The sequence below is a fragment of the Zonotrichia albicollis genome, chromosome 10 (assembly GCF_047830755.1).
Source record: "Zonotrichia albicollis isolate bZonAlb1 chromosome 10, bZonAlb1.hap1, whole genome shotgun sequence".
In the NCBI taxonomy this organism is placed as follows: Eukaryota; Metazoa; Chordata; class Aves; order Passeriformes; family Passerellidae; genus Zonotrichia; species Zonotrichia albicollis.
The window spans coordinates 11,757,942-11,777,901 of NC_133828.1; the positions used below are offsets into that span (position 1 = coordinate 11,757,942).

Here is a 19,960-nt window from a genome sequence, read left to right on the forward strand (position 1 = left end):
ATAATCCACAGTTCCATTTATGATAATCATTTAACCATTTTATGATAACCATGATAATCCATAGTTCCATTTATGATAATCCACAGTTCCATTTATGACAACCATTTAACCATTTTATGATAACCATGATAATCTAGTTCCGTTTATGATAATCCATAGTTCTATTTATAACCATTTAACCATTTTATGATAACATGATAATCTAGTTCCATTCATGATAACCATGATGATCCATAGTTCCATTTATGATAATCCACAGTTCCATTTATGATAATCCACAGTTCCATTTATGATAATCCGCAGTTCCATTTATGATAATCCGCAGTTCCATTTATGATAATCTGCAGTTCCATTTATGATAATCCGCAGTTCCATTTATGATAACCATTCAACCATTTTATGATAACCATGATAATCCACAGTTCCATTTATGATAATCCACAGTTCCATTTATGATAACCATTCAACCATTTTATGATAACCATGATAATCCACAGTTCCATTTATGATAATCCACAGTTCCATTTATGATAATCCACAGTTCCATTTATGATAATCCACAGTTCCATTTATGATAATCCACAGTTCCATTTATGATAATCCACAGTTCCATTTATGATAATCCACAGTTCCATTTATGATAATCCACAGTTCCATTTATGATAATCCGCAGTTCCATTTATGATAATCCGCAGTTCCATTTATGATAGCCATTTAACCATTTTATGATAACCATGATAATCTAGTTCCATTTATGATAATCCATAGTTCCATTTATGATAATCCATAGTTCCATTTATGACAGCCATTTAACCATTTTATGAAAACCATGATAATCTAGTTCCATTTATGGTGACCATGATAATCCATAGTTCCATATATGATAATCCATAGTTCCATTTATAACCATTTAACCGTTTTATGGTAACGATGATAATCTAGTTCCATTCATGATAACCATGATAATCTAGTTCCATTTATGATAATCCACAGTTCCATATATGATAACCATTTAACCATTTCATGATAACATGATAATCTAGTTCCATTCATGATAACCATGATAATCCATAGTTCCATTTATGATAATCCACAGTTCCATTTATGACAACCATTTAACCATTTTATGATAACCATGATAATCTAGTTCCATTTATGATAATCTATTCCCCCACAGCTTAAACAAGCAAATGGCATTGTCTTTGAAAGGGGGACTTTTTGGTTTATTTGCTTGACCTAAATATTAAAGTTGCTTGATTAAATTTGTAAATAAAAGGAGAAATATTTGGTTGAAGGAGTGCAGCTTTTTAGCTTCATCTTTATGTACTGTCCTAATTCATTGGATCTCTCTCATTAACTGGTAGAATATATATTTTCCATTTATTTAGTAATTTGACTTTTTGGTGAAAAATACCTTGCTTAATGGAAGTTATAAAGGGCAAAATGGGGAAAAAACCCCTGTAAAATAGGACTAAAAGGAGACTTGCAGTTTTTAACCATATGTATTAAATTCAGGACTTGAGGGAAAAGGGAAAAAGCCTCCAACAAGCTTGTGTGAGCCAAGCAGAGATGCTTTTGTGGTCTGATGCCAGCCGTGGCTGCAGGAACTAAATTCTCCTTGGGAGGAGGAAGTGCTGAAGGCCTGTAAATGCTCCTCTCTGTCTCACCTACTGCCAACAGATGGCCCCAGCGCCTTTCCTGCTTCCCCGGGAGCTGCGGTTGAGGAGGAGCAAAGCCGAGCCGGCTTCGCTGCCTTCTCGCTACAGCTGGGCTTTGTTGGGAGCGTGAGATGTCCTCAGCTTGCTTTGTTCCCAACGGATAGTCTGCGTTCTGCACTAGCTATTGTGCTAGTGCTGCTGCCTTGTCAGGAGCTGCATGCAATCCTTCATTGATAATTAGATTTCAAAATAAACACATGCCTGGGAATTCTTCATGGTAGGAGCATTTCTCTACCTGCTGTTTGCCTTGTTCTCCTTTTCTGAGCAAGAAATGTCTCCACTTAACGTGTCCCCTCTGCTGAGAGGGTCTCTCCTTGTGTCCCCTGGTTCTGGCTTCTTGGTGCAGCCTGCTGATTTTCCTGCTGCCTCCAGTGTACTCAAGGAACTCAATGTGCAAGATGAATTTCAGCATTAGTCAAAGCACATCTTTATGCAGTTGGAATTAGTCATTCCATACTGCTAGGTGTAGTTTCTTCTCTCTTGTGGAGGGCAGACCTGGCATTGACATATTTGTGTCTGGATTTGCATCTCTGTGCTTCTTGTTTGAGTTTAGCAAAGCATTTATTAGCTAATAAATGTTAGTAATTCCATCAACTTGGATAGAAGTGGCCAATGTAAAAAACAACCAAGCCACTTTTTTTGATTCTTGATCACCGTTATTTGGCTTGACTTATCAGCCTCTGGAAGATGCAGGCAAATGTCAGAGGCACCATGGTTGGATTTGATGCTCTTATAGGTCTTTTCCAACCATAATCATTCCATACTGATAGGTGTAAATTTCTTCTGCTCTCTTGTGGAGGGCAGACCTGGCATTGACATATTTGTGTCTGGGTTTGCATCTCTGTTCTTAAGAGTTTAGCAAAGCATTTATTAGCTAATAAATGTTAGTAATTCCATCAACTTGGATAGAAATGGCCAATGTAAAAAATAACCAAAGCACTCTTTTTTTAGTATTGGATCACAGTTATTTGGCTTGACTTGTCATCTCTGGAAGATGCAGGCAAATGTCAGAGGCACCATGGTTGGATTTGATGATCATAGAGGTCTTTTCTAACCAGAATGATTCTGTGATTGTGGTCCTGCTTGGAATGATCTGCCACTTGAATTTAGTCTTGTGCTTTTTGAAGCTAAATGTTCACCTTGTGGTGGCTGAGGGAGGAGCCTGTGAGGACACCAAGGCCCGTTCTGCTGGCTCTGGTTTGTTAGCACCTCTCTTGTAATCCTGGCTGGCAGCCCCCATCCAGTCACTGCACAGCCCATGACAGCTTTCCCTCCTTGCTGTCACTCTCAGTGCCACGTGCTGCTTGTAGGGAGCAGCTTCCATTTACAGATGACATGATGACAATATTTATCTTCTGTTAAGCAGCAAAACAGCAATTTCCTAATTTTGACACGGGCCTGGATTTAAGTCTAAGGATGTTGTCAGTCCTGGTGTCCACAGCAGCAACATTTCCTTTGATGTTTTACAAATCAATGCTCACATAACTGATGGGAAAAGCTGTGATAGTATCTGATGCCCACACAAATTATTAGCTGTGCTTCCAGCTTTAAAGCAGTACTCCTGAAATGTCAAACCCTTTGCAGTGCATGTTTGCAAACTGAACTTGAAATGATAAGCTCAGCTCTCGCTCATTATAGATAATTGTGTGTTCTCTGTGTCTTAATGCTGAGCTGCCTCTGAAGAACTCCTCAGGTTTGATCTATGTCTGTTACCTTGCAACCATAAAGAATATGCTGCTGCTAGAAGCCTTTAATTGCTTTGAAAGGTAACATTTTGCTGGGACATCCAGATTGTGAATATAATGCATGAAATTTATCTCTGATGTGTTAATTTGCTTGATGGTTGTAAAGCCAGCGAGTCTCAGCATTTATTTTGGTGAGTTTTGAATTTACAGTTGTTGCTTGCTGGATTTATTTTTGCAGAGCAGTTTGTCTTAATGTTTTTTCTAACTTAAAGAGTAAAGATTAAAGCTGTTTTGTTTTTTCAAAGAGTTTCTTAGTAACAAAATCGGATTAAGTTTGTTTTTATTGTATCTAAAGCTTAATATAATGTTCTCTCACCTTTTCCAAGGCTTGCTTGAAATTCCTTGACTTTCCATTACTTAAAGACATTGAACTTGGTGCATATCATGGATTAAATTTCTCTCTTTTTTTATATTGTATATTTAGCCCTGGCAAGAGCTACATACCTGTTTGTATATTAAGAGTCTCTTCATTTGGGATCTCAGTGCCCTGGTCTAGGCAAAGTGTCTGCAGTTGTATTGAAATACTTTATTTTGCCTAAAATGATAAGAATTGAGGCCTGCACTGCAGAGATCTCCTTGCCTCAGCTTCCACAGGCACCTTCTCCTTACCTATTTATAGCTGCATCTGGATATGCTCCAATCTTATCACCAGCTTTGCTTTTCAGGGTGTCAAAAGCTCTGATTCACAAATTCTGCCCTTTTGCTTCCTTTGCCTCATCTCTATGCAGCCTCTTTTCCTGAGGCTCTGCATCAGTTCCCACCCTTTCCACACCTCCTTGCTTACAGTGACAGCTGAGCGTAGCATTTTTTCCAAAAAGCAAATTCAAACTATTTTGGTAGATCACTGTCAGAGAAAGTGTCAACGAGATTCAACATAAAGTAGTAATTGCAGTGTTAAATAAAACTGTTTTCCTTTCGTGGAAAACCAATTTCTAGAAGCTTGTCAGGCTTATTAATTTATTTCACCTGTGTTTTCAGACAGTTACTTTGATTAACTTGAAAAAAAATCCAGTCTGAAGGATGAGGAAATTCTCAATAAATGTTCCTGACTTTAATCCTTGCAGTTTGACTGTAGTGGACAGATTGCAATTTGTTCAAACTTTTCCATTTATTTTGAATTAACTCTGTTACACACATAGTTTTTATCTAGAAATATGTCTTTGTGTAAAGTGTGTGGGTGGTTCTAAATGAACAGCAGTGATTAACTGTGATCTCCAGGTCAGTTGAGCTTTTGTTATCCTGACAATATCTACATGGAAAGCTTACGTTATAACATTTTTATTGCAGCTAAATTTATAATTGTGTTGGATCTATGGATTTTCTTCATTTCTTTTTCATAACTCTGGTTTTTTATCCTGTGTAGGGTGACTTAGCAGCTGTGGAGGAGCTGCTGAAAAACGGGGCAGATCCCAATGTCAAAGATAATGCTGGCTGGACACCACTGGTGAGTGTTGAAGGCTTCTTTCTGTCATCTGTCTTCTAATCACATTTCACTTCATCCCTCCTTTCCTCTCTCATATTTTACCTCCCTTCACACGCATTTAGGTGACAGAGAATTATGCAAAGTGAACGAGTGATGATAAACAAGGTTAAAATAATTCATCAGCAGCCACTGACCTGCCCAGGTGTCATTGTCCTTTGCTGGGGTGTAGGGCAGGCCACAAAACTGATCAGCTGGTGACTCTGCAAATGCAGACAATCCAGCTGGGATAACTCAAAAATTATCAATTCAAAACAATGCTTGTATTTAATGGGTTCCTAATGTCCTCAGTGGTTTGGAAATCTATCAAGTGATCAAGTGAAATCTATCTGGAGTGAAAAAATTGCTCGATTGAATTACAGAAAATAAACAAAAGGTTCTTGTCAACCCTGACTTCTTCCTCTCCTGCAGAATACTCCTGGTAGGCTGTAATCTGGAGAGGTTTGTTCCCTGTGGGCTAACTTGCACACAGTTGGCCTTTTTCAGTTCCTTTCAGGGCTTTCTGTCAGTGTTGGGCTGGCACAGACATATTTTATGAAAAATCTTTTTGCTAAGATCTTTTCTCAAAAGAAGCTGAGAGGCCTCAGAAACGAAATGTAACCAATGATTACCTGCTGCTGTGGAATGCAACAGGTGGGTCTGTGACTGGTCTCATGTGGTTTTTAATTAATGGTCAATCACAGTCAGCTGGCTCAGATTGTCTGGTCAGTCACAAGATTTTATTTCCCTCTCCTCCTTTTCCTCCATCCTTTTCCTCCATCCTTTTCCTCCATCCTTTTCCTCCATCCTTTTCCTCCATCCTTTTCCTCCATCCTTTTCCTCCATCCTTTTCCTCCATCCTTTTCCTCCATCCTTTTCCTCCATCCTTTTCCTCCATCCTTTTCCTCCATCCTTTTCCTCCATCCTTTTCCTCCATCCTTTTCCTCCATCCTTTTCCTCCATCCTTTTCCTCCATCCTTTTCCTCCATCCTTTTCCTCCATCCTTTTCCTCCATCCTTTTCCTCCATCCTTTTCCTCCATCCTTTTCCTCCATCCTTTTCCTCCATCCTTTTCCTCCATCCTTTTCCTCCATCCTTTTCCTCCATCCTTTTCCTCCATCCTTTTCCTCCATCCTTTTCCTCCATCCTTTTCCTCCATCCTTTTCCTCCATCCTTTTCCTCCAGTATATAATTTTCCTTTAATATAATATAAATCATAAAATAATAAATCAGCCTTCTGAAACATGAAATCAAGATTCTCATCTCTTCCCTCATCCTGAGACCCCTGCAAACACCACCACATTCAGTGACCCTGAGTGAAGAACATTCCCACATGGGGTTGCCAGGTAAATTCCTGTCAGGAATGTGACACAGCTCCCTTGCATCATTTTCCCTGCCATCTGTGCAGTGCTGCCATGGCTTCTGGAGTCCCCTTGTGGCTTCTGCTTCCCCTGAGTCCCTGTCACCATCCGTCCTTACGAACGGGATTCGTGATGATTTGTGGGTTTGATCTCAGGGTGCAAAAAGACCAACACAGCACAGGGGGCTTGCAGTAATAATCAAAACAAATGCACCTTTATTGAGTGACCATAGCAAAATGCAATAGAGGGATTAAGGGAGAGAAAAAGAGAGAGAAAGAGGGGGATATAGCTACCAAATGTAGAGACCAAGGCCTTTGGTCCAGTACAGTCAAGGAGATCTCAAAATCTCTAGCAAATTCAGAGGTTTTTATTATGATAACTATTGGAAATTGTGAGGAGGAAGGGAACAGATACAATAAGGAATGGATGTAACAGGAAGTCTGTGTTCTCAGCAGTAAGAAAGAGCCACTGTCTTCTTGTGCAGTGGTCACAGCTGCAGGCAAACATTTAGGTTTGGTCAGCTTGCCTCCCCCACACACCTCCCCTGGATTGGGGGTTTCAGTCCCAGTCCTTGGAAGGAGCAGAGGGGCCCTTTCACACAGGGGCTGGAGAAGCTTCTGACATCTCAGTCAGTCTGTCATGGTGTTGTAAAACAGGTGAGTGTCTGTGTGGGGGATCACCTGAAACTCAGGAGAGGTCCAGCCAGGCTGAGAGGTGGGACAGCTCCCAGGGCTGTTGTTGCAAAAAGGGCATGATGCTCCTTCTCACTGGGCTCAGTGTAGAACACACCTGTGAACAATAATTTAGCCCCGTGGCATGTGCAGCTTTCTCCCACAGAAAAAACAGGAGGGGGCTTCTCTTCAGTGCCCTCAAATGAGGGAAAGCTGGGCCAGGCTCTCACAGTGCCCCTGTGCGTTTCCTCACAGCACGAGGCGTGCAACCACGGGCACAGCGAGGTGGTGCAGCTGCTGCTGCGGCACCGGGCGCTGGTGAACACCACGGGCTACCAGAACGACTCGCCGCTGCACGACGCCGCCAGGAACGGCCACCTGGCCGTGGTGGAGCTGCTGCTGCTGCACGGCGCCTCCCGCCACGCCGTGTGAGTACCGACCCTGCACCCGGGCCGTTCTGCCTTTAGCCCCGGCTGCAGCGCCCTCTGCGGGTGGTAGAGAATGTGAAGCACTGCTTTGTGGGTGTTGCCTTTCCTTTTGGCTTTGTCCTAAGCTTTTCTGAGGATTGCCTGAGTCCTAGATAGCTGGAGTACCCGAGAGGAAAGTAACAACATATGCTCACCCTAATCTTGCACTTTCCTGTTGGCATCTTGTTATAGCTGCTGTCAGCTCTAAGATGCTGAGCTAGATGAGTTTTGAACTGCTACAGCTGGTTTTTGTCTCTGTACTTTTACTACACTACTTGCTAGCAGAAGGCATTTTGCTCCAGTCTTCTGTTTTCACAAATGACATAGAGGCTGAGATTGGAGCGTTTTCACTTTTGCTTTTCTGGATCAAAGCACTAATCCTTGGTACACCTTTTAATTAAAAAACAAAACAAAAAACTAAGTAATATTTTCAGTTGACTCTTCTATACAGTGAAGTCTCCTGAAGATTTTGGCATTTGTGTAGTGGAGGTGGTAAAGAATGTTTCAGTGTATGGATAACCCCTGTTAGCATTCCAGGCACTAATATAATTTTAGGGGTTGTACTGTTGTTGTGCCAGGGCCTGTGTGTATAAATTTGAGTCCAGTGCAAATTGTCAATAGGTGTGTGTGTATAAAAACACAACAGGATGAAGTTTTTGTGGCAGCCATATGAAGAAGTATAAACAAGTTCAGCTTAATCACTTCAGCTCTCAACATTCACACTCTTGAAGCTTAGAGAATTAAGGTGCTTTGTGGGAAAGCATAGGTTTTTCATAAACCTAAACTTGAATATATTAAAGTTTAAAAAACAGCAAGACAAAGGCAAAACAAAGCAACAAGCCTTTTGACTCAAGAGCATGAAAAAGTAAAACAAAGATCAGTTGTTCATCTTCACTTTGTTTTTGAGCAGCGAGGACTGGGGCACCTGGAAAAGATGACAGCTTCAGAGATTTTCAGAGATTTTTCTCTCCTTGAATACGAGGAGCTGGTTGTGTCACACTTAGCACGTGTGTGTCTGCCCTTTGAAAGCACAGCCAGCGTTGCTGTGAGGTTGTGGCAGGGTTTCAGCTCTGCTGGCTTTGCTCAGCCCAGGCTCCAAGTGCCAGCCATGGACTCTGCAGGGCTCCTGTGAGCTCTGCTGCATGTGCTCCCACAAACAGAGGCCAAGCTGAACCTCTTTCAGCTCACCCTACATGAGCAAACATGACTCTGTTGAAACAGAAGCTTTTAAATCAGGGAAGGGGAGATTTATGTAAACCTTAAGCCCTGCTTTAACTTTTCACTGAATGCAGATAACGTTCAGTTAAAATCTCTGAGAACAAATGTAGCTGCCATTAATCTTTTTGTGATTTGTCTGGGTGCTGTGGCACAAATTCAGTCCTGTCCATCCTTCCTGGAGTAACTTGAGGCTTCCAGATCTTCTGTAGGCTCTCTGGCTGAAATGCCACTGTGTGTGTTGCATGGAAAAGGGGTTGGGGTTTCCCCTCCCCTATTTTTACACACAGCATTAGAGCCACAGAGTGACAGATGCACAAGCCAAGTTTTCAGGCTTGCTCTGCTCACCTCTTCCAAACACTGTCAAGAAACAGCAGAAACAAGAACAGTGTGGCTGAGGTTCCTGGGAATGCCTCGTGCCTCCCTTCCCTCCTGTGCTCCCATAGCTGCCAGCAGTGAGTGGTGCAGTGATCTTCCCCTGGATCATGACTTTGCAAATCTCACAGGGTGTTTTGCATCCTCTGCCAGTTGTAGTCCTAATGAGGCAGTGGTTGGATTTGGCTAGGTAAGTGGAACATTCTTGTATCTAGAAGATTTAGTTAATTCTTTTTTCCTAGTGGATGCAGGTATCCTTATAATGGAGTCACATCTGACAAGAAACTTGTTTTTCTTCAGTGACTTTTTTTTCCTAGATCTCAGAAACCAGCAGGCCACAGTTCTGAAAACAGGAGATGAGAACAGGCTGATCACTTCAAATGGTGCAATTACAGTTCATTTCATTATGGCTAGTTATAATTGGTCTCTTTGTACTTAATGCTCACCCTCACATTATTATTTTAAGTTCTTTACAGTAGAAATTGAAGCAGTGATGAGTAGAGTTTGCATCTCCAAGGTGTATTTCTTGAGGAGTGCCTTAACTTTAGGGGTGTGCAGTGTGTGAGCTAAAACGACACCAAACCAGTTTTGTCAAACGGATAAATTGATCTAATTTTAGTTCACTTTTTTTTTCTTTGGTGTATAAACCCCTTTCTAGTCCTTTTGTAGGCTCTGCAGGCTCACAGTGAATTAACTTTCAGCCAAGGAGAGGTCTCTCCTTAATGTGGTGGGATAAAGTGATTCTTCTTTATCTCACAGGAGCGGGGAGGAAAGTTTGATTAGTTCACTGTGGTTACTTAAGTGTTTTACTTTAGCTAAACTAAGTAAAATGTGAACATGACAAATGCATTTAAATGTTACTTGGGACACCATGAAATATATAGCATGAAACCTCACAGGGGTGACTGATGTCTTGCTGCTGTCTTAACAGTAGAATTAACTCAGTTTGGTGTCTTAATGTCCCTTGGGTGTTGAAGAGTTAATCTACTGGAACAAAAACAGAGCTTGCATCCAACAGCCTGCTTTGAGCAGTAGTTTGGAAATTGAGCATGATACTCAGTTGTGCCAGGTGAAATGGATTTTAAAGGTGTGCAGGAATGGCTGACAGCAGCTCCAAAGGCAGGTGAGACACACTGCTCTGTGGAGGGGTGTGGGATTTATCTGGGAAACCTCAGTGGGTGAGGTACAGCCCTATCCAGAGAGCTGAGACTTTGCCCTTTCAGATTTAATGTCAGATATTCACAAACCCATCCAGTGGGCACATTCCAAGGGCCTTTCAGGCTGTGTTTTTCTCCTTGGATATTAACTTGTAGTGCATTAAGAAATAGCTCTATGTAACAGGAAGCAGCCACGTATCTTTTTGGACCAAGTGAGAACAGATGAGGGCTTTCTCTTTTGCCAGAAATCAATCCTGGGATTTCCTTATTCCTTGGCAAAATTTCTTTTTTGAAGTCTATGAAATTTAATAGTCATGGCACTTCAGTTGTCCACAACTTCATTGAAGTTTTCACTGTCTGGGAGAGACACAAACTACAAATGAAAAATATTATATGGACCAGTGGACCTATTAATTGTCCTACTGGTCCTGTTAATTTTTTTACATTAATCTCCTACACATAACTAATTTTTATTTTTATGGCTTTTTTCAACATGCTTGAATTCTTCTTTCTTTGCTTCACAGCAAGCCAAGTGATTTGAAAAATTAGATCTGTGCATTTGCAATTTCACAGTACTTCCTAAATGCTTTCACTCAAATGGGCTGTCTTTCCAGTTCTTCATGCACACTAAGTTTAGCAATAGCAGAAACTGTCAGCTTGCTCTGGGTTTTTAGGTGTAGTGCTTGTGAGTCTGACTGAACAAACCTGTGGGAATGCTAGGGGGAATGCCATTCATCAATTATGAATGGCACAGGGACAAAAATGATTATAACCTGCAGTCATTCCAGGAGGCATTAAACCCATGGCACTGATACCATTTTGTCTTATTCTGAGTCAGGATAGTGCAGGTCTTTGCTGCCCAAGTGCAGGACAGGGTGTTGAGCTTCCTGCTGACAGTGGGTTAATTAAATTCCTGGCTCTGTTTGGATATCTCAGATGATATTTCTGGCTACACAGATGAGGTTTTCTTCCCTCTGTCAGGTTCAGGAAAGGTTTCTACTTAGCACATTCTCAAAATCCAGGTGCTGCTTGGAGAGCCAGTCAGATTTCCACATGTGGAGTTAGTGGGCAGGGCACTGAGACCTGGCTGCAGGATTTCCATTCAGTTCCACTTCTGTGGGGCTGGGGCAGAACTTGGTTTGTGGAGCAGCTTAAAAGCCCTGATTACAAAGAATTACCAAGTCTTATGTCATTTCATGGAAAGTCACACTCAGATTTGGTTGTGTTGCTCCTCACTGGGCTCCTCTTTGTTCTCAGCACAGCCATCCTGCTGTGGGATTGGATTTGTTCCAGCTATAACAGCCCCCTACTGACTATTCAGTACCTTGATGACTGGCTAACAGGAGGCTGCTTGCACCCAAATGTACACTTGACTCTGAAATGCTTAAAAAAACCTTCTAGAAAGGCCACTTGCCTTCTGGTAGAAAGAAGGAAGCCTTGGGGACCTTGTATTCCAGCTTAGGCTCACTAATTTCTCTCCAGTTGTGTCTTCCTGCTGAGTGTGGAACTCATCATGTGCACTGGAGCCATTCCCAACAACCCCAGATTTGCTCCCAGGAGGAGCACACACAGTTATTGGTATTTCTGAAAACACTGTTTGTGTGTTAGGGTGGATGCAATGTGCATGTCTGATTTGGTTTTGAATATTGGGTAACAATTCATCTTAGAACAAGGTGGATGATTTCCCTTGTTCAGATGGGTTGGATCAAGATGGATGTGAGCACCATTTCCCTAAAGCTTCTGCTCCCCATTCCCCTGCCTTACTAAAAAAGTACAAATGTAGTTTTCATCCTTTCTCTTTGAAAAGTAATTTACAACACTATCCTCCTTGAAAATCTGTTGATAGGATGTGTTCCTTGTATTGGTTTTGATTATGTAAACCCTCTTTTCTCCTGTTTCAGCTACATTTTCACACTCTCTTTAAGCTCAACAATCTGTTTAGTTGCAAATATTCTAAAGTCCTAAACCATTTCTTGTGTTGGTGTTCCTTTTTCAGACCTCAGCTCTAAAACTTGTCACAATTTAACTATGCCACCTTAACATGCAGTAAATAACCCTTCATTCTTCAATGCTGAATAACGATGGGACAGCATGTCACAACACTCTAGTGTAAGAAGCAACTAAAACAAGCTTAAAACTGTAGCAGGAAATTGTAAGTGAATACAGAAGGAGGAGCTGGAGCTTGTGTTTGTACAGTTCAATTGGCAAAAATGTTCTGTATTTAACTGGGATGGTCTATGTCTTTTTAATGGTAAACATTGATGAGGGTTTTCTTTCTAGGGTAAACATTGATGAGTTTTTCCCAACAGTCAAGAGCCTTACTGTGCTTTTGGAGGGAAAAGCACTCCCAAATCTGTGCTAGTGACATGCAGGGATTCCTCCCTCTGCTTAGCTCACAGTGGAAGGTCAGCCAGCTAGTCCAAAGGTGATTTGGGGGTGTTTGATGATATTTATATGCATTTCTCCCCCTGTCTGGATGCATTGTTCAAAGGAGCTTTATCTTGCAGCAGTTAGAGTTGAATATTGGCCTTATTTAAGGAAAGGGCAAGAGCTACCCTGATGATGCATGACAAAGCAGGAACAGCATGACAATATTTAATGGGCTGCAACTCCCAGGCCTGGGCAGAGATTGAACCAATTATCTTTCAGTCTGCACAGTTTCTATGATGCCTGCACTGTGCTCATTAGTAGCACAGAAGAGCTTGGGGTTGGTGTTAGTGTAAAACACCATCCTGGGCTCTTCTGGGGGGTATTTTTGTGGGTTGGTGTTTTCCCCAGGGGCTGTGTTAGTGAGCAGGGCTACAGAAGGGTGCTAAGGTCACACTTATCTTTCAGCTCAGCGCTGGCCAAAGCCTCCTAGTTAAGTCAGAGTGGAGACTTTAATAATTTGAGCTGCTCTTTGGGCTGGATTGGGTTATGGCCTTCTGTGGAATTCCCTGTAAAGCTTCCTGGATTCCTGCTGCACAGAAATGTGTGGCCAAGAGAGAGCTCTTCAAAGCTGCAGTGGTCCTGTGACCTCTCTAAATGTTTCATTGTTTGATGACTGAGCTTGCCAGGTTTCAGACACTGAGTCAGGGCTTTGTTCTCATGACAAGCTTCCCCTCCCTAATGAGCTCTCATTGTGCCTTTGGAGAGCCAGAGCTGTGTGAGATGGGCAGCAGAGGATCAGCTGCAGCAGCCATGATTCTCACAAAGGGCAAAGCAAGCAGAATATTTCCCCAGAGTGCTGGCAGAGGCTCCTGTTTGCTAATGGCAATGATACCTGTTCTGCAGTTTCAGGCTTTCCTCCCCTCACTGCTGTCCTGCAGCAGCAAAGTTGTGTGGAGAAGAAATTGAAGCCATGGCTGAGTTTGATGTGTTTATAGCAATCACCTCTGTCTGAGGAGTGCTAAAAGAGGAAATCAGTCTGCAAGCACAGCTAATAACTATGAGGTGCCACCTGCAATCAATAGCTTTGAACAGAATTGGCAAACCAACTAAAATCTGACTGAGTTGGCTCTGATGTGTTCTGTGGAACAGTACACTGAGGGAAAATGAGATGCACACTCAGAGTCTGGAAGTGCAAGGGAGCTGTGGTTCCCAAGCAGGAAGCAGATAGCTTTTCCCATAAAAGCACTACCACATCAAGCTCCCATGTTTAATACACTGTGGAGAGTCTTCTGACACGTCTTTTATGGCAAATGGATAAGCCAAAAATACATTTCTTGGTTCTATGACTGCAATGAAAGATTAAAGCTGAAATTTCTGGGTCTTGCAAATGATATCAAAGTGCATCTTGAGACAGTTTAACAGGGGCTGTGGTTTATTTAACTGAACATTCTGCTCTGAGCATCCCTTACTCCTCAGCCGAATGCAACAGCTTGTAATTCAGTATCCATCTGTCTTGGATGCAATTCTTACTTGAAGCTTTGTGCTTTTAGCTGAAATTACATATTAATAAGAAAGTGGGAGGGAAAGCTACCCAGCTAATATGCCTGGTTAGTTAAGAATCAAGTCACATTTTATTTACTTAAACCCATCTGTGCTTGTTTTGCCAGTAATATATTTGGTCTGCGGCCTGTGGACTACGCAGAAAGCAAAAAGATGAAATCTCTGCTCATGTTACCAGTGGAGAATGAATCATTTTCACTCACCCAGCCCTCTGAGGTAAATGTCTGTGTGGGTTTGTTTTTGTGTTTTGCTTTTTAACAGAACAACAAGCCGTGAGTTCTTCCTTTAAATATTGAAGGCTGGGATGTGAGTACAGTACATCACCTCCTTACAGGGAGGTTTAAAATAGGCTGGGAGCTGTCTTGGACAGTGTTTCTAGGATGTGTGTGGAACACTGACAAACTATGAAGTTCTGTGTCACAGCTTTGTGTGGGAAGACAAAAGATGTTTCTTGTCATGTGGTTTTATTACAGGAGAACGAGCCTGTGTTATTCCTCAAGTATCAGTGCTTGAACTTTGCTGTTGATGTTGTTTTTCTGCATATCTAAATTGGTTCTGCTTCCCAAACTGTCTGCAGACAGCAGCAGCCTTTGTTCCAGGTGCTTTTTGTGTGCCTTTAAAAGGCTGTTCCACTGTCATCCTTTGTCCAGCAATGGAAATATCAGCTCAGCAGTAGAAAATAGCTTTTGAGAGGTTGTGCTGGGGTTTTTGTTTTTCTCCTCCTTTGGACAAAGGCTGCCCAGGACTTGTAACCAGAATCAGGTGCTCAGACCTAACAAATGGCTGCATTATGAAATGCTTTGTGCTTCCCAATGGAGGAGCATTAAGCTGACCTGGCTGATAGAAACAGCCCATATCTACTCCAGCCTGCAAAGATCCCTCCTCATTGAGCTCACAAGGTACCCAGTGGCCATAAGTAAACTGTTGCAGCTAAACCAGGCCTGATGTGGCTGTTCCTTCCACCTGCAGCAGATGTAAGATGTAGCTCTTCTGTGCCACACCAACCATTTTGGTATTCACATTCCTTTGGGGTGAGTGTGTGCTCACATGGATGACTTGGTCCAGAGCCTGAGGCTGTGGGGTAACTGGATCTCAAAGGTCTGTCTGGGGTGTGGAATCTGGAATCCTAAAGCTTCTCTTACTGTACATTAATACTACCCACATCTAAAATCCCACTTCAGCATTGGTTGCTTACAGGGTAAATATTAGGGACTTCTATTAAAAGGAAATGCAGATATTAATTATATAGGTTACTAAATAATGCTCTGTTAATACTTTGCTAAAAGAGGTTTTACTACTTAATTGGGATTTTTATTTTCTTTCAACACTGCAGTCTGCCAGGCTGTTTACACAGTGTTCAGTCAGCTCTGTGTGTGCCCCCCAGTGTCTTTAAAAAGCACCAAAGAGGGCAAGGGAGGAAAAACTGATCCATGGTTTGGATAACTTTAACCTTGCATAACTTTAATGAAGTGTCTCTAATGTGGAGCTGATTTGTTACATGGACATGTGTTCATGGACCCTGTCCACTGAGCTTGCCATGAATTGTTTCAAAATGCTTATTCTTGAAAAAGAAAGCTGCCCAGTAAGTAAGTTGCTTTCTTTATGTTCCCAAATATTGAGGTGATTGCAGAATTTTGTGTTCATGCAGGTGCTGAGCTCCAGCCAGCCAAGAAATGGACCCCTTGGTATACTGGGGAGCAATCTTAGTGTGGAGCAGCAGAAATTGCTGAACAAATTAGCAGCAGTCCTGAAGGCCCAGAGGTGCACTGAATTTAACAGCAGAGGTAAGGAATCCTCTTGAAATGTCTCTGTTCAAATATAAGTAACTGCAGTCCTGCACTTTATGGTTGAAGGTAATGCCTGCAAGAGGCTTTTTCTCACTGCTGGGAAGGGCAGTTTCTGAAAGCCCTGAGCTGTAGCTGCACTGGAGGGATGCTGTGTTTTGCATGTAAACACATAATAGAGCTTGTGTGGCTATCAGGGCAGGAGGCTTCAGGGGGAGCCACAGTTTGGCAGTTGGTCTGTTATTTACAATCCCAGAGTCTCCTCAGAGGCCTCTTCTCTTTACACCCCTTTTACCAACTTTAAGGTCTCTGCTTGTGAGACACCCTGTAAAGTTTTTACTCTCCAGAAGTGAGCCTCGAGAGAAGGGCATGGCATTGACTGAAAGTTTACATATCTTCTCACATGCTGCCTTCCTTCAGATTTTGTTCATTATGACTGGTGAACCCAAATTATGGGTTTAGTAGAGTTCTTTTCCTCTCATTGAGGACAGCAATATTTAATTAATCTTTAATCCCTCCTGTTTTTCTTTGGAGTGCTTGTGAACAAAATGTTAAGATAATTTCCCCCTACCATCTTTGACTTCTGGATTACTATTCCAGAATGTTGAGTGGAGTTCTGTTAGCTTTGTATTAAAGCAGTGAGATCCCTCAGTAAGATTCCTGTCAGAGTTAAATATAACTCTAAAAGGATTGAAAAAAAAATGCTGTCCTATAAACTGGAGCCTCATCTGAAGATTTAAGTGTTAGTGTAGAACTATAAAACCATGAGTTCCCTTTTTCACAGCAAGTGTATGTTAAAACCCACAAAATTTCTAATAGCTCTCCTACTAACTCAGATCACAGTCTCAAAAATCACCTCCTTGTGCTGGAAAGAGTGGCTGATAAATTATTATAGTCTGCTTATTCTTTAAATAATGACTGATTGCTTTTCAGCCAGGCATGGTTCTGATTTTTCTGTGCTTTTAGTTTTACTGGTGTAATCTCTCTCCTAGTAACTCACCTCGTTATCCCTGATGTTCCAATGCCAACCACTGTCAAGTGCATGATGGCTGTTCTGGCTGGATGTTGGGTCCTCAAGTTTGAATGTAAGTATTAAAGATGTGGCACTCCTTGGGGCTTTTAAGCAGAAATTGTAGATGGAATTCCAAAGAAACTTTTATTTTTCAACAATATCAATATCAGTGCTATCTTTACACAAAGTGCAAGGCATTGTTTTAATTCTCAGGAATGACTAGAAATGAAATTGAATATATTTGATTAAATATAATTACTACTTCCCTGGTAAGAGTGCATTTCATCATTAGGTGAGTTGGATAGATCACAGCCTAAGTATCAGTGGGGAGTGAATTTTTTCATTGCTGCATTAAGACTGATTTGGAACATTATGCAAGATACCCTGGGAGAGAAGGAAGGGTTTTATTGAATTCTAGGATTTGTTATGAGCAGTTTGCATTGAAATTGAGAGGAGACTTTGGCTTGCTTGTGATTTGTGCTCAAGGCCTGTGGGCAGTGAGCTTCTGTTCACATACAAGCTCAGATCTGTTGGAGGTTGGAACTTCTATCCCAAGTTAGCATGGAAGTCATGTTTCATGCAGTCTGTAATTTGTGTTTGTACAGTGCATGCTTTTCTATACAGCTGTTCTGTGGACTTACACCCTAAATTTTGAGTTTATTTATTTATTCTGATGTATTAATATCGGCTTTCACAGTAGTTGCCAAACCCATCTTCTTCCCCTTGACCTTTATGGCTAAGTCCCTTTAGCTAATAAGGACACTACAAATGAGTTAATTACCCATGGAAAACTTATAGACAGATTTCATTCCAGTTTTCTACTGTGTGACTAAATGTCAGAGCATAAGGATTCTTTAATGGCCTGGACACGAATGTTTGTGAAAACACCGTGCAAAGCCTCAGAAGCTGCAAACTCAAGCACAGCATCAGGTTGGACCCTGGACTCAGGGTGTTCATTTGGCTTCCTCACAGTTTGTTCCATGCTTTTTTTTTTTTTTTTTTCAAGACTGAAAACTCTGTTTCTGTGGTGAATCCCTTGGCAGATCCTTGCCTTCACTCAGCCCAGAAGGTTTGCATACATTCTATACTGTGTGTTTCCTTTATTTCATTTCATTTCATCTTCCTGCTACTCAGATGCTTAGAGAACTTCTGAATGATGGGGAGATTTCATTAGTAAGACCTGAATTTAAAGAACTTTCATATTCAGAAGTGATTGGAAAAGAAAAAAAAAAATATTATATAGTCCAGGGGTTATTCAGGGAGTATTTTTGTGGGTTTTTTTCACAGTTGAGTTTTATTTTATGTTGTTGGTACTGATTAATACAATCCTGGCTGCTAATGCTCCCAGCTTAGTAAGCAACATACTACTTAAAAGCAAGTGATTCTCCTCCCTAGTGGGAAATGTTAGCAATAACTCATGGGGTCTGATGCAGCTAAGTGCCTATAATTAACAGCACCACTCCATCTGTTCCCACCAGTCTGTTATCAGTCTTCTTCAGAGTCATTACAAGTTAAAGATTGTTATAACAAATAATGGGACTCCTGCTGATGGAACATTTGTCTAGGAAAAAGAGGTCCTTGCTTTTCCTTTTCATTTCCATTTATCGTGCCTTTTTGACTTCTATTTGGATAAGTTTCCTTAAATGTGATGCAAATCAAATTCCAAGAGTATGTGCATTTCCTGGTTATATAATAAATATAAGTTGTTGTTTATGGTTCACTGTTCTAAGCTATTCACTTAAAGTGAATTCATGTTGAAAAAATTCACTAAAATATTTGAAAAAACAAAGCTCACTGAGGCACTTAATGAAATGCTGACTATGCATAAGGGAGTGTTTGAATTTTTTTTTACTACCAGGTAAGCTGCATTTGACTGCTATCCCTAAAATTATATTTATAGCTTACACATTATACCTCTTCTTAAAAAACATCAGAAGCTTGCAAAACAGTATTTTATTTTTGAGAGTCTCTTTATGTTAACTCTTGTGTTACAGCAGTAACATAAAAAGCAGTGATTCTGTGATACTCCTGTTTCCATGTGTCCATGCACACAGATCCAGCATCCATTCACGTTGCTAGAGAGGTAATGTGGAATATTCCAGCAGGGTTTGAGCTGTTGGAGAGCCAAGATCTAAGTATGTATCCCCAGTTTTTGTCTTCAGAGGGGAGATTAAAATGAAAGGATGTCACCACTGAGCAATATTAGATTTTGACAGAAGAACAATTTGATGTTACCACTTGCTTTCCCACCTTTTCTGTACACAGCACACTGTCAGCAGTGCATCCACTTGCAAGGCAGCACAGAATTGAATTGAGGCAGTGTTGCCACAGTGCTCCTTGCCCTTGGCCATATCTTTCACTGGTTTCATTATTTTATTGTCTTTATTATTTCAGGGGTGGTAATAGGGCACAAAGTGGCCAGTCATTATCCTTCTGCAAGTGGGCTGAGACAAAGATCCAAGCAGCACTGTATTTCCTCTAAGCTTCATGTGCAGCATAGAACAGTGTAATTAAAACCAGCAGAAGTCTTTAATAGCTTTTCAGCTTGTTTTTTTTTTCTTTAAGTTATTGTCATCTGTTAAAGCAGGGAATGAAAAATGATCTCAGTAATGATATGCATTGAAACAAGCTTGTGTCAGTCCTGGCAGAATTCTAAGCATCTGATTGCTCATTCCTTCCCCTGCTTTGCTTACCTGGAAGCAGCAGCAGTGATTTAGTTCTGATCATTATAAGGAGGCAGAAAAAACTGCTTTTCCTGTAAGGACTCACAACAGCAGGGAGTTGACTGGAAGAGCTAGGGGACTGCATGACTGACATTTCAAGGTGAAAACATCTTTCTGAATTTTCTATGCCCATCCTTGTTTAGGCTGTTAGAGCACAAGAGTGCAAAGCTGCTTGAGCTGACTGCTCCTCAGGCTGGACTGTCCCTCTTTCATGCAAAACCATCTTTTAGGTGACTGGCTGATTCTCAGCAAAGCCCTTCCTCCTTGAAACACCCAAAACTTTTGATCATTGGAGTTTCATACTCTTTCTGTACTTGGAAACTTCCTTCAGCAGCTTCCTCCAA

The 19,960-nt window shown here is 41.4% G+C and overlaps 1 protein-coding gene across 1 annotated transcript in view; it reads left to right on the forward strand.

Annotated features, from left to right (window-relative positions):
* Window positions 1–19,960, forward strand: part of BARD1 (BRCA1 associated RING domain 1) — a 43,006-nt gene that overhangs the window by 14,873 nt on the left and 8,173 nt on the right. Inside the window, exons 5-9 of the mRNA XM_005486879.4 lie at window positions 4,827–4,907; window positions 7,209–7,381; window positions 14,205–14,313; window positions 15,746–15,881; window positions 16,874–16,966. Coding sequence (XP_005486936.3) covers window positions 4,827–4,907; window positions 7,209–7,381; window positions 14,205–14,313; window positions 15,746–15,881; window positions 16,874–16,966 — 592 coding nt within the window. The remainder of the gene's footprint in view (window positions 1–4,826; window positions 4,908–7,208; window positions 7,382–14,204; window positions 14,314–15,745; window positions 15,882–16,873; window positions 16,967–19,960) is intronic.